The sequence below is a fragment of the Lepidothrix coronata genome, unplaced genomic scaffold, assembly GCF_001604755.1.
Source record: "Lepidothrix coronata isolate B3197 unplaced genomic scaffold, Lepidothrix_coronata-1.0 Scaffold11, whole genome shotgun sequence".
Taxonomy (NCBI): domain Eukaryota; kingdom Metazoa; phylum Chordata; class Aves; order Passeriformes; family Pipridae; genus Lepidothrix; species Lepidothrix coronata.
This window is the reverse complement of record NW_016690191.1, coordinates 2,665,379-2,678,808: the sequence shown is the minus strand read 5'-3', so window position 1 is coordinate 2,678,808 and position 13,430 is coordinate 2,665,379. Positions and strand designations below refer to the sequence as shown.

Below are 13,430 nucleotides of genomic sequence, written 5' to 3'. Positions count from 1 at the left end.
TATATGTATACATATACACAAATGTACTGCTCTATGTGAGTGTGTTCATTCTCTCCTCTCCTCTTGTACTCTCCCTTTCTAAGGGCAGGAATAAGTATCTGTCAGAAATAATTTGTTGTCGACAGGCTTATTGCCTCCAAGGGATTTGAGTGCCCTTTTGGGGAACCAGTATCTTACATTTTTGGCTAATATCCTCTATTTTGTTTTGTACTGAAAACTTAAAAAAACCCCCAAAAGTCTAGAGAGTTTGTCCCTGCATACTTATTTTCAGAAATTTTTCCTTTTTTCTAGAGTTCATTTGTGCATACGTGGCAACTTGAAACTACATAACTCTGAGATAAGTAAGAAATACAGAATCCCTCTCCCCTGTAAATAAAAGGGGTGCAAATCTTTGTGTCTCAAATCAGAATCAGTGATTTGGCTTAGTTCAAAACCTAACTTGGACATTCACAGCAGTGTCAGCTCAAGTTTTTCTCCTGCCTTCATGAATTACACAGATCGTGTTTATAAATCGCATGAAGCTGTTTGGAGTTCAGTTGAATTGTGGGTTTTGAGACTTTGAGTTCCAAATAATATTTTTCACAGCTCTGCTGATGAGGCATTTCATTAGCATTGGAGCCTACACTGGCTGAGAAAAGAACTTTTTGCCATAGGTTCCTCGCATGCATTTAATCTCCTTTCACTTTTATTTCTTCCATCTGATGGAATGTATCGCTCTCCTCCCATCACTGTTGTTTTCCAAGAATTACTCTGTCACATAACACAACATCTTTCACTTTTCCACAAAAGCTTACCAGGTCAAAGAAAGCCTGTTTTTTACAGTTAGAAAAATTATAATTGCTGCATATAAAAAAAATCACACGGAAGATACTATCTTATGCTAGGTTTCTAAACCTCTTAAAACTCTTCCATCCTCTGACTGTGGGTTTGCTGGTGACAAATGTTTTATGGGCATATTTTAGTAGACACCCGTCTAAAATCTGGTCTTAATAGTCAGATCCTAAATTGGAACCAGAGGGGCAGAAAAACCAGATTTGAAACGTGTTTCTAAGGGTTTGTTTTTACTTTCAGTTGAGGCTGCCTTCTCTCATCTTTTGTACTGCTGTCAAAAGGGCCACTCTCATGGTTGTTCAAACTCCATGCTTCTTGACAGGAACAGTTGGACCCCTCTTCAATGATTTTCAGATGAAACGGCTTCCAAACCTCCAGAGCTTTAACTTGTAGTTATTAGGCCCTTTGAAATAGCAACACATTAATCAGCTGAAATCAAGTGGTCCTTTCTCCAAGGCTGTGATATTGCTGTTCTCTTCTACGTAGAGCTCTAGTCTAAATATTAGTTTCAAGAGCTCTTTTTCTTTTTCTTTCCCTCTAGATACGTCTATCCCATTTCTGTTTCTGTTTGGATCAGTGTTTTAGAATGCTGTGAATTAAATTGTTCGCTCCTATAATAGGCTTTTATACTCTCAAATGGCATTAAAGGAAGTAACGCAGAAAACTCGCTTCCACTTTTTTGACTCTTAGTTTAGAAATCGGCTGTTGTCCTTTTAACTTCTCCCATGCACAGTGTGAAGCCCAGAAGAAAAGGTGTCAATGATGTAATGGATTGTGTCTGACACAACTTGTTCTAACAATGATGTGAAACATCGAAAAAAGAAATGGTTTGTTGAAACTGGATCATTTGAAACAGGGCCTTGGTTTGTGTCCCTGACTTCTGGGGTATTGAGAAAGTGACCTGAACCTGTTAATGGATTCCCTTACTGGTCTGTGTATTAGGCAAAAGGCAGACTGGGGATGACAAGAAATCAAGAAGATACTGTTCCTTGCATTAGCCATCATTTACATCAGCAGACAAAGCATTCTTGAGTTTTGGCAAAAAAATATTGAAAAGAAAATAATTTAGGGAGCATAATGCAGGACCTTCTCCCAGGCATAAGGTATGATTGAGGAGAAAGTAAAAACATGCATGATTGAGAACCTTGTCATTTGGGGAGTGGGTGTCTGTGTCACAGGGCTGCTGATGCTGTGGTCAGTGTCAGAGAGCTGCCTGAGAGCTGATAAAATAGGACATGGGCCTGCTTGGGATCTGCTTTGAAAACTGATGCTGCAGAACTACTCAAAAGGCTGTTAAATTGCAGAAATATTTCTATTCGCTTTATAAACACGCTCTGAACTTTTATTATGTACTGTATGTTCACAGCAATCATTTCCCATACCTCCGAGGCTAAATAATTTCTGAATAGCTAAATCAATTTGTCTTGTGTCTGTGTTGTGTCACAGTAATGAAAGTTCCCTGTACTGTGGCAGTAGCAGTAAAGCAACTCTTGTTAAGGAGATGTAGGGGCTCTATCAAAGCGTCACTGTCTGAGTTACAGCTCAGCAGCTGATTAACCAGTCAGCATTAGAAAGGAAGAGACAGTATGCCTGAGCTATCCACTGAGACTACAGTGAGATTTTGTAATGAAGTTTGAAGTTTTATTTAAGGTCTGAAACTTAATAATACACAAAATGTACTGTAAGATCTAAAATCACCAAGGTCTTGATTTCGTAGCCTGCCTAAATGACCTGTGATTGCAAGGTTGTGTTGCACTTGCAGCAGATCAGAGTGATGTTCACACAGGATGGTGACAGATGCACTAAAATTGGGTCAAGTCCTGCAATTGAGTGAATGAAGAAAGGTTCTTCAAGAGCTTCATTGACTCCCTGTAGGAAGGACTCTGCCTGGCTGGGTGCTGGTGGAGCCTTTTTGCTGCATTAAGGGAAGACTGAGTTTGCTCGTGCCCCAGGGAGATGGTGCAAATGCAACCCCCTCCAATGGGCTGGAACAAATGTTTTGAATTAATAACCTGGCAACACGAATTTCCATGAAAGGGTTTACATAAGGATCAGATGTATATTTATATGTGTGTGTCTGTTTTTATCTGTCTATATGTACGTGAGAAAGATATCTGTGTAGAGATGTACAAGAAGAGATCCTTGTTCTTTGGAGTGACATTTGAGGTAGGACAGGAGCTGGTATCACCTTTACTTTGTCTTACAAAACAAGCAGAGATTCATCCGAGGGAGTTGTAATAGTTCCAGATGAACTTGTTCGGGTTAGAACTTTTCATTTATGGGAGACTTTTCAGCTGGGAATATAACAATTTTGGAAGTCTTTATTAGCTATAGTCATGCAAGACTCCTGTAAGACAGATCAAGCACTGTGCCTTCTTGGCCCGGATTCATGTGTTTCTGTTGCCTTGCTTACATATGAAATGTGGCTGTGTGAATCATTATCACTTCTAATTTTTTAGTATGTTGAAAAGCAGGATCAAAAAGGGAAAAAAAAAAAAGGGAAACCAAATCCTCTTCTACATTCCTGCGCTGCAAATCAATAGCATGGGGATATATTGCCTGGATGTCAGCCCATTTTATAAATGAATATATCTCAAAGATTGTTTTACTGGCCTACAAATGCCAAGAACAGGATGACAGTCTAATTCCTTGCATAGCAACAGCTAACATAAAATCAGGTTCACTTTAGAAAATGCAGTGCTGTTTGGGCAAGGTTACGGATACAGGCATTGTTTCTCGGTTTATGTTTGGCCCGTGGTAGATATTAACTGATCATTTGTCTGATGTCAGACAGGTCTTTTTGTTTAAAAGTTACAACAGCTGCTGTTCTGTAGGAGTATAAATTCTCACACTGCTGAATGCAATGGGAAGTATTTCTCTGGTACAGTGTGGTTACACTTTCAAGTCCATAACACAAAATACATTGCCATAAATATCCCATTCTACAACTGCCAGCATTGTCTTTATGTGCAATATCTGATGGGCCAAGGATGAGGGGAGGTAGAGATTTAGATTTCTCATCACACATAGAGTTTTCCTTTGTTGTGGTTTGAGATATATTTACTGGATCTGACTCATTTTCACTTACCTGTGTTATTCTAAAGATGTGATTGTTGTTTCTGATCATTCCAGGTTCTTTTGGGGGAAGAAAAATGAGAAAAATGTGTTTGTGCCTTGTCTTTAAAGGAGATTGCTTAAAATAACTTCAAGTTGCTACCAGCATTAGGCAGTTCTTCTGGAAACACTATGTATGAGTAGAAAAGGAAATGGGATCACAACATGCATTTTATGGCAGTTCTGGATTTAGTTTATTAACTTTGCATTGCCAACCCCTCCAAGTTTGCAGTCTGTTCAGGTATTGTTGGTACTTTTAAGATAGGATTGCAGTTTGGCTTGATACATTTTTTTGGAAAAAAAACCCCTATGTGCTTTTTAAATCCCCATCACATTAGTTGTGTCTTTTGCTGTTCCAATTTGCAGGACAAAACGTCAAAATTTGGCTTCATGTTTTGCTGTTAGTGAGTTTTGTCAGATACCACTCCAAATACACAGACTCATACTGGTTTGGGGTTAAGAGAGTCCAAGCAACCAGTGAAATTAGAGTATGCTGTGCTGAAAAATGACAAGAGTATGAGAATGGAGACTAGGCTGACTGGATCCCTTTCCAAAATAATACATCATGAAGCCTTGCCTCCTGGTTGATAACAGTCCTTTCTCTGTGCTGTTGTGCCAAGAATATAGGTGGATTAATGGTGAAGATGCATGTGCTGATTATCCGCTGTGGAGTGACAAGGGATCTCTATGGTTCCTGTTGCACAAGAGGAAAAAAACCTCTCTAGCCTGTGAAAGACCCCCTGGCAATTAGGGTTTGATGTAGTGGAGCAGGTTTACCTCTATAAGTGCATCTGTTCTATACTAGCACTAAGGACAAAAGGCTTTCAGGCTTGAGGGGGTCCCAGGAAGGAGTGAATAAAGCCTTTGGAGTAACCTTATGTTCATGGCCTTATACTTCCCCAGATACAGGGGAGGAGGACCTAACAAACAGCAGCCTAATGATCTCAAACAGAATGGAGCGAAAGCACACGCTTTGCGAGCTGATTTCTTTGCCAAAATAATAATATGAATGAGGTTTGAGGTTAACAGACATTCAAGGATGAATGTACAGAGTGATAATGACTGAAAGGCTTTCTTACATGTCTTTCTCTTTAAACACTTGTGTGTATTCCCTTGTGCTGCTTTATTTCTCCCAGGTATTTGTGGTCACCGTCTGGAACGTGGAGCTGTACATGGTGCCCCTGGCTTTGCTGGTGCTCTTTGCCTACAATTTCTCCCTCGTCACGACAGGGAAGGTCAATAACGCCCAAGATGCCCAGGCAAGTAAAGTGGCAGTAACATTTCTGGCAGCCCCAGTTTGCCCTTGAGCGAAGTGTCACGTGTTTTAATGGTATTAAGCTAGTTGTGTATCTAAACAGCGGTTTTATTTTAAAGTTAGTGAAAAGAAACCTCAACCCTCTCGATTTTCATTATTTGATTAAAGCAATAAACCATTCAGACTAGTAGGAGAAGACAACGAGAGTGTGTAGGAGGAGGATTTCACTTACTAAGTAACTACAAACATTTTTAAGTTGAATTAAGAAAGGCTTCCAAAGCGACAAGTGCCATGCTTCTCCTGCCATTACACTTTGCATCACACTAATGATTCATGATTCACAGAAGAGCAAAGTCAATAGAAGCCAGAAGAGAATATAGTTATTTTTAAAGTTATTTTGTTGTCCTGTGATCTGAGGCTTTAAAAAACCTTTGTTCCTCCTTCCCACACCCCCCCTTAAATGACAAGTGTTTTTTTCCCCCAGAAATTTAGCCTCCGTTTTTTTAACTTGGGAGAAAAAAGAATTTAAATGCAGAAAATAATCACAAAGTAACAAAGTGCTACTCTTGGGGTATGAAATGCTGTTTGATGTTGACCACTGTCTTTACTCATACAACAATGGTAATTACAGCTAGGAATGACCGTAAATTCATGTGAATGTCCATGATGTTCTGTTTTTAAAAGTGAAATAAATACAGTAATGAAATGGAGGCCAAAGCGTAGCTTCCAACTTTTGATAAAAAGATGATTGACATTGGTACCTTTACCTGAACAAGTCAAATGGATTTTATACAAAGACATAATATTGTAGAATTTAAAAAGTCAGTAGCTGCTCTATTAGTTTTAGTGAGAAAAGTTGCTCCTAGTTCAGTTTTCATCCATTCTCTAGTGGAAAGATTCTTAGAAAATAGGGGAAGTTGCATTATCCAGACCGGGAGACGTGTAATTTGAAAACATGGTAAAAGAAATTCTTTTCTCCAGTTTCAACCACATCCAGAATAACACAAAAAGATACTGTGTGTCTTCAGTGACTACTTGATTTCATCAAGAAAATAACTTCCCATGTGGTAGAATCCCAGGCAAACAGCTGTTTTTGGTTTTAATACAAAAACCAATAAAAAAATAACAATAATAACTTACCCAGAAAAAAACACACAGAGAATGCCTTCCAGCCCCCTCACTCATCCTGTAGTGAGTTTGTTGCATGTTCAGGTGAGGTCAGTCTCACAGAAAATAGAAAAATTGAGCAGAGGATCATTTAGGTGGATACTACAAAAAGGATATCTCTAAAAATACAGCTAATTGTAATAATACTCAAGGAAGGTCCATCAGAAATTTGGCTCTCTTCCTGTCACACACTCTGTAAGCAATGCAGTGCCGTGAAATTCAGGGGTGCATTTTGCATAAGCAAAATCACACATCTGCCAAAGTGCTTTGCAGGATTGAGATCATATGGAACAAGTAGTCAAAGTGCCTTTAATATTACCTGATTTCTTTTTTATGTGTGTCTATGATTCTAACCATCTGTGGGTCAAAAATAGACAATCAGGTGCTACCCCTAGTCACATCTGTCGTGCAGATGAGATAAGGTTTTCTTCAAAATACCAATGATTTTTACATAGTCATTTATTTATTTTTTGCTTCTTAAGCCCTTGGCTGCATGTTCACTGCCCTTGGTTTTTGTGTGCTAGCACACACTTTTTGTGTATATAGAGGAATGCAAGCAACAGTCTTTGCAAAAGTGAACCTTAAATTCTCTCTGATTTCTGTGCTATAAAATGTGAATAACAGTATTAACCTTGTACTCCTGATCCAGTTGCCAAGAGACTAAATTTGTGAATATTGGTAAAAATGGTTTATGATTTACAGATGGGGAGCTTCTATAGAAATTTAAACCATGATCAGTGTTAATTCGGCTGCTCAGGGTATTCCAGAGAGCCAAAGAGTACATCTGGGTATCTCAGCTCTCAGTACTTTTTACATACTAGATGAAACTGCTTTTCAGGGGGAAAAAAGAAAGAAAAAAAAACCCAAACAGAAACACCCAACCCCCCAAGAAAACCCAAATTCAAAACTTTTTTTTTATTGTGATTCCTCACATTCTTTGCGTGTTTGCTGTATTTAAACTTGTAGTACACAGATTCAAATGTAGCTATTAAATAACCAAGAAAAACCTGGAGGATCCTGTTAAAGGCTCAGTTTATTAAATACCTGAATTGAAAGCCAAGTGCTCCTAATTCCAAGCCTTAGCCAAGTCTTTTGTTTTCTCCCCTACCTGTCAGCATAGAAGTTAAAGGGAGGAAATAATGCTGCATAGAAATCTGACTGTGATTCGTGAGATTGATTATGTTCATACTAATGTGTTTTCTAAAGTCTAATGTTTCAGTAATGGCCTTAAAGGGAGGGAGCAGTCATTGTAGCAGAGAGGATGGAACAAGTTGAGTATAGAGTCCTCAGCCTTGACATACCTTCTGGTTCATTTGCAAGACTTAAGTACAAAGCTGTTTACAGACAGTAAAAGTTGGCAATGAATTTGAAAGCCTGTTGCCTTCGAATTACTGGACACAGCCATGAGTGCTTTATTTAGGCTTAAAATTTGTATAGGGCATTGCGTGCTTTGTTCAGAATATCACACACACAAAAAAAAAAGGTCCTTGAATACAAAACATTATTTCTGAAAGGTGAAAGTGGTGGGTTTTTTAAATGACTTTCAGTAGAAGTGGGAGAAAATTGTATAATGAAATGTTGTGGGAGTATCATAAGCTTTTTGAACATTGCCTGTTGCTGAAAAATAAATGTAATGTTTTGTAATATGGACATCTGCTTCTGCAGGAGCTTATGGGCTTGGATGAAGATGAGGATGAAGATGATAAGGTAAGCATATCTCATGATTATGTTGGGTAGTATCAGAAGGAACGTGGGAGAGCACAAACCCACCATCTTGTCTCCATGAGATCTTCATTTATTATCTGTATTAAGTGGGAAGACAGTTGTCAGCAGTTTGCAAATTTGAAAGTAGGAGAAGGCTGGTTTGTGTAACCTTCCATAGTGGTATTACCTCCATGAGACCTCTGAACATTAATTGAATCTGAGCAGCTCCAGTTTGTACTTGACCTTGTAATGGGCACATGTTCATGTATGTGCACTAAGAAGTGTGTGTATGGGTGCACGAGGTGCAAAGACATACACGAGTGTGTAAAATCCCCCATTGCCTCCGAGTGTTGGATGACATTCTGTGCTAGTGGCTTTCCCGAAATGATTTGGCATTTCCACTCCAGTAGGCCAGAATTAGTGTGATTTGTGGGGAACTGGTTAGAATTTTCTCAACGTTTCTTTCAGAGCCTGGGAAAAAAACAGTTTTAGTTCATCAACTGAAATGTGGAAAGAATTGGAATTGGCAAGGCCTGTTTTTTATTTTATTGGAACGTACTTACTCATTCTTCTCACTGTGAAAAATTCATTGGATTTTTTTCCAAGTTTATCAAACCACAGTGACAAATGATAAAAGGATTAGAGGGCATGACATATGAAGAAAGATTAAGAGAACTTAATGTATACAGCTTGAAAAAACGTAAGTAAGTGAAGGAGGATCTGATAATCTATAAATACTTTAAAGCTAAAAGGTGAGGAATTATTTAACGAGCAACAGCATGCAAAGGAACATTAGCTGTTAGGAAGAAAATGTTCACAAGGCGATGTGAAACTTTAAAATTGCATACAAAGTTAATAAGACTCTTCTTGAATATTCTGTATTTTAAAAGTGTTACAGTGAAATTGTTGATCATTGAGAAGTAAATCAATACCACAGCAGGCAAGTGCACCTTAACTCTTCTCAGTCACAGACCCTAGAATTGAAGCTCAGCAGACTAATTGATGGGAATAGTTATTTAAATTTAACTTGCTCCTCTGTGGTGGTTATATTTTAATGAGCAACCAGAAATCCGTCAAAGTTATAAAGTGAACTTTAGGCAATCTAGTTGAATTACAGGTTTCTTGCAACACACAATAATTGTCTAAATGTTCTCATTTATAATTTACTCTTTGCGTCGTAAAATTCGTCAACTGAATGGACCAATATCTGGAACTCATCAGAAGTTGCTAAATGAAAGCTGCCTCTTTTTCAAAGGAATAGTGTGTATCTCTAAAAGTCAATAATTTCTATTTAGTGGGTGTAATTTCTATACAGTGCTAGACACCTGTAAATATTGACCCTCTGCATATTATTTGTGTGATGCCTGAAGGTGTAACTTATTCGCTGGAACAATCCCATTTACTTTCTTCTATTTTAATATTCCTCTTTTTCACTTGGAAGTGCTGAGGTGGGAATAGAGAAGTAAAAATGTATTAAGTAGGTGTATAATCCTCTGTTTCCTGTGCTGTGCAAGAGATTCATTGCTGCAATGATAAAATATTCTAGGTTATGTTTACCCTAGATTTAACTCCCGTGACTTTGGTTCTCTCTATATATACAGTTGGGTTGCTTAAATATGGATTTAATGACTTTACAGTTTTGCCTCCCCCCAAACAACTTCACTGTAATTCTCTTTCTTGGTTTCTTCTAACTAAGTAGGTAGGTTTGGGGAAACTCCTGAGAGTCAGTGTTGAGCTGTTGATTATTTGGCCCTGCCATTTTGTAATCAGTGTTGCCTGTCTCCATTTCATGAGACTCTTGAGCTGGTAGCACTGGCTTAAACTACTCACAGTAGACGCCAGCAGGCTTTCTCATCAAGGTAACCCTTTACATCCCAACATTTCAGTAATAATAATTCATAATTCATATTAATTGTTGTACTAGTGTTACAGGTCTATGGAATTCTGACACAGAGTTGCCAGAAGAGACAATTTCCAGCCACTGCATATGTCCCATGCTTTCATTCTGCCCTGTGTGTATCCCCTGTGCAGCAGTGGTGGACCATGCTTGCACTCTGATGACTTGCATCTTTAAGTACATTAGGTTATTCTAAGTGACTTTTCCAAGTCTGAGGGTGGCCAGTGCTCTTTGGGGAGTGTAAGAAAAATGTAATTTCATGACATTATCTCATGGCAATGTCAACATTTAAACAGACAACTATACTTTAAAAAGAAGTCTGTATATTTTTTTTCCCTCCCTAATACAAGAGCTCCCAGAGTTGAAATCTGCTAGTTGGGTTGTGGTATAGGAGGTCACTGTTTCTGTTTCCTATCATCGTGCTGTATCAAAATACGCACACACAGAGCCCTTCTGGGTTCTGCTGCCTGTTAGACATAACAGACCGTGCTTCTGGGAATTGTAACACACCCTCTAAGAGATGAACTGTTTACAAATTAAAAATACACAGACACTTAGTTCAAAAACCCAAGAGCAGATTAACTCCCTGCACCTAAACTATCTGTCTTAAATGATAGGGCTTAATTGCCAACTCCCCCGTCCTTTCTCCCTTTGCCCTCCCCACATACCAGCATGGAGGACTGTAAAAGATAGGAGAGCTCTGTCCCTTTGGCACAGCTCTTGGGTGGATAAATGCCTTCTCGGATTTGTGCCATCTTGGACACAGAGTTCAGGCTGTGTCCTGTCGGCTCTGGGCTCTGTCAGGCTGCCTGAGTAAGGATTGTTTTAAAATTACATCACTGAAACATCTTTTGCCTGCCAGTAAGAAGGTATAGACAAGTTACATGCAGCTTACATGCAGTAAGTTGTCTAATTGTTGACCATTTCTATTTATTTTATTTTATTTTGTGTTTTTGATAATGACTGTAGAGATTCAAGAGCAGACAGTTCTGATGTGAATGAGTGTGTCATAGCACTTGACTGGAAAAAGTCTTGGAGTCTTCTCAGTAGTGTGAATAAAAGTTTGCATCTCCTCCACAACAGAAAAAACTTAAATTACTACTATTTCCAGGTCTGGTAACTTAACTAATTCAAAAGAAAATCAGAGACAAAACTAAATCAACCACAGTTCCTGTGTGGGCTTTTTTTTTTTTTTTTGAGGGTTTGTATCCTGTGGTGAACCAATGTAGCCCTGCTTGGCTAGTGGGATTTAACAGGGAAGGATCAAATGATACCGTGGCGTTAAGCCGAGTTATTTGGCAACTTCCAAGGAAGGTTTAGTATCTTATGTATTGGAAACAAACAGAAGTGGGTAAAATAACCAAAGAATAAAAATCCAATGTTTATAATGTAGGAAATTCTCTGTCAAAAATAGGTACCAAAGATATACAAAGTTTTATGAACAGAATTCAAAAGGACTCCAGCTGAACAAATTAAAGTCAAATTCATCCAGTAGCAAACAGCTGACATTTTCCATTTGAGTTAGATTCAGCATGTGGAAACCTTCCGTATGGATCTTATTTGTACGGGTGGATTACGATGAAAATTGCATTAATTTTCTCCACAGTAAAGGTCAGTAATTGAAACATGAACCAAGACTCTATTGTGTAAGATGCTATATCCCCATACTTAGGAAAGGTCATTCAAGACAATATCATCTCATTGTTTTCTTCCCTGGAAGTATAAATAATTTCATTAGTTTTTCTTTTTCTCTTCAATGCAACAATCGCAATATAATATTTCAACATCTCCCATTAAAATTGCTGAAGAGAAATGATGGTAAGGACTTGAAAATACCCTGTGATACACAGGGTATGTTCAGACTGACAAGGATCATCCACCTTCTCCACAAAATTTTGGGCAAGATCGTGTCCTAAAAAGACCCAGTGCAGGGGTTGCTCTGACTGTGCTTTGTTCTTTCCTTGGGAGCCTCCTGTGCTCAGGAAACTGGAAGATAAATGTTCTCTTGTTATGCCTTATTTGCACTGCATCATTGTCTAGGACTGTTCTTATCCACAGGCATCCCATAAATTGGCACGGTTCTTGTATCAGCATCATGACCCACTCATTCACAGGTGATGGGGTAGCAGAGTTGAAAGGAAGAGCTTGCAGAGGACTTTTAGACATCCTGGGCACTGTGGTATGTCTCTCCTCAGAAAGAAACCTTAACAGCCCTGTGGCAGTCTAAAATTCTCCCTCTTAGGGAGCATTACCTACCTAGAGGTAGGTGAGCCAACACTGTAACTTCTCTGACTCTGGAGAAATATTAAGTCAGCAGTAGACAGGTCACTGGACTGAGCACATAAACCTCAGGGAGTCCTTGTCCCTTAAAAATTCCAACTATTTAAAATATTAAATTTTATTTTGAATAGGCCAGATGTATGAATAGGTCTGTCTTTCCCCTGTACCCCAAATTGCTAAAGGTCATTACCTAGATTATAGATGATGATCTGGTAGTTTAAGTCAAATCACCATGTGATTGTTCTTAAGTCTCATGTATTTCCAGGAGAAAGCACTTATTTTGACAGAACTTGTTTTCTTTCCCTTTCCCTTTTTTAAATCAAAGGTGACTGATGACTTTTTATCTCCATTCAGGATTGATTCCCTTTGCTTCCCACACACATGTTCCTCACCTGAATGGTGTTTTATTCTGTTGTGACTGCCAGTATTGCTTTAAAACTCGTAGCAATGCCACTGGACTGTGAGTTACTTTACATGTCTCTGAAAACGTGAACAAGTACAGATAATGCTTCTTAAAGCCCCTGGATTTCACGCCTGTGCAAAGAGAAAGCAACAGAGTTATGATCTAAGGCTTTTCACATAACATTTTTCTTGGGTTTGGCTTAGGAGACTTTTTGCTGGTCTCCTGTGCACAGATGAAATTCGTCTAATGTAAACAAAGAAAGTGTAAGCATGGCTAAGCGAGACATGAAGTGGTCATCTTCTGCCCTATAGGCAGTGTTGCCCAGCCTTAGCTGTAGGATCATGTGCTATTGCTTTTAAAATGTGTCCTTTTAAGACCAATGCTGCTTTCCTTCATACCAGTCTGAAGTGATTCTATTGGCTCTGGTGGAATTATTCCAGATTTCACACCTTTTTAACTGAGAGCATAAATTGACCTGTATGTGTTGCATTTCCTCTATTTGGTAATTATTTCAAGTACACTCAGATTCGCTAAATTTCCACAGGCAGGCACATTTGCAGCATGGTGTTAATAAACAAAAAGATCCTGTGATGCACAGTTTCAGGACTGCACGAGGCAATTGCTCAGAGTTTGGCAGCCATCCTCTCCGGGTACCCGTCCTCCTGGAAGTGCCGAGCAGCTCCCCTCGACACGCAGCAGACATTGCAGCACAGGGCAAGACAGTGACTCAGCAAGGCAGATTGCTGGGTTCATTTCAGCCGCCTTTGGCTCCCACCGAA

At 38.9% G+C, this 13,430-nt stretch overlaps 1 protein-coding gene across 2 annotated transcripts in view; it reads left to right on the top strand.

Annotated features, from left to right (window-relative positions):
* MCTP2 (multiple C2 and transmembrane domain containing 2) overlaps positions 1-13,430 on the top strand; it is a 120,495-nt gene that overhangs the window by 91,458 nt on the left and 15,607 nt on the right. For both annotated transcript variants that reach the window (XM_017805277.1, XM_017805278.1), the window contains 2 exons: positions 5,082-5,204; positions 8,033-8,074. In XM_017805277.1, coding sequence (XP_017660766.1) covers positions 5,082-5,204; positions 8,033-8,074 — 165 coding nt within the window. The remainder of the gene's footprint in view (positions 1-5,081; positions 5,205-8,032; positions 8,075-13,430) is intronic.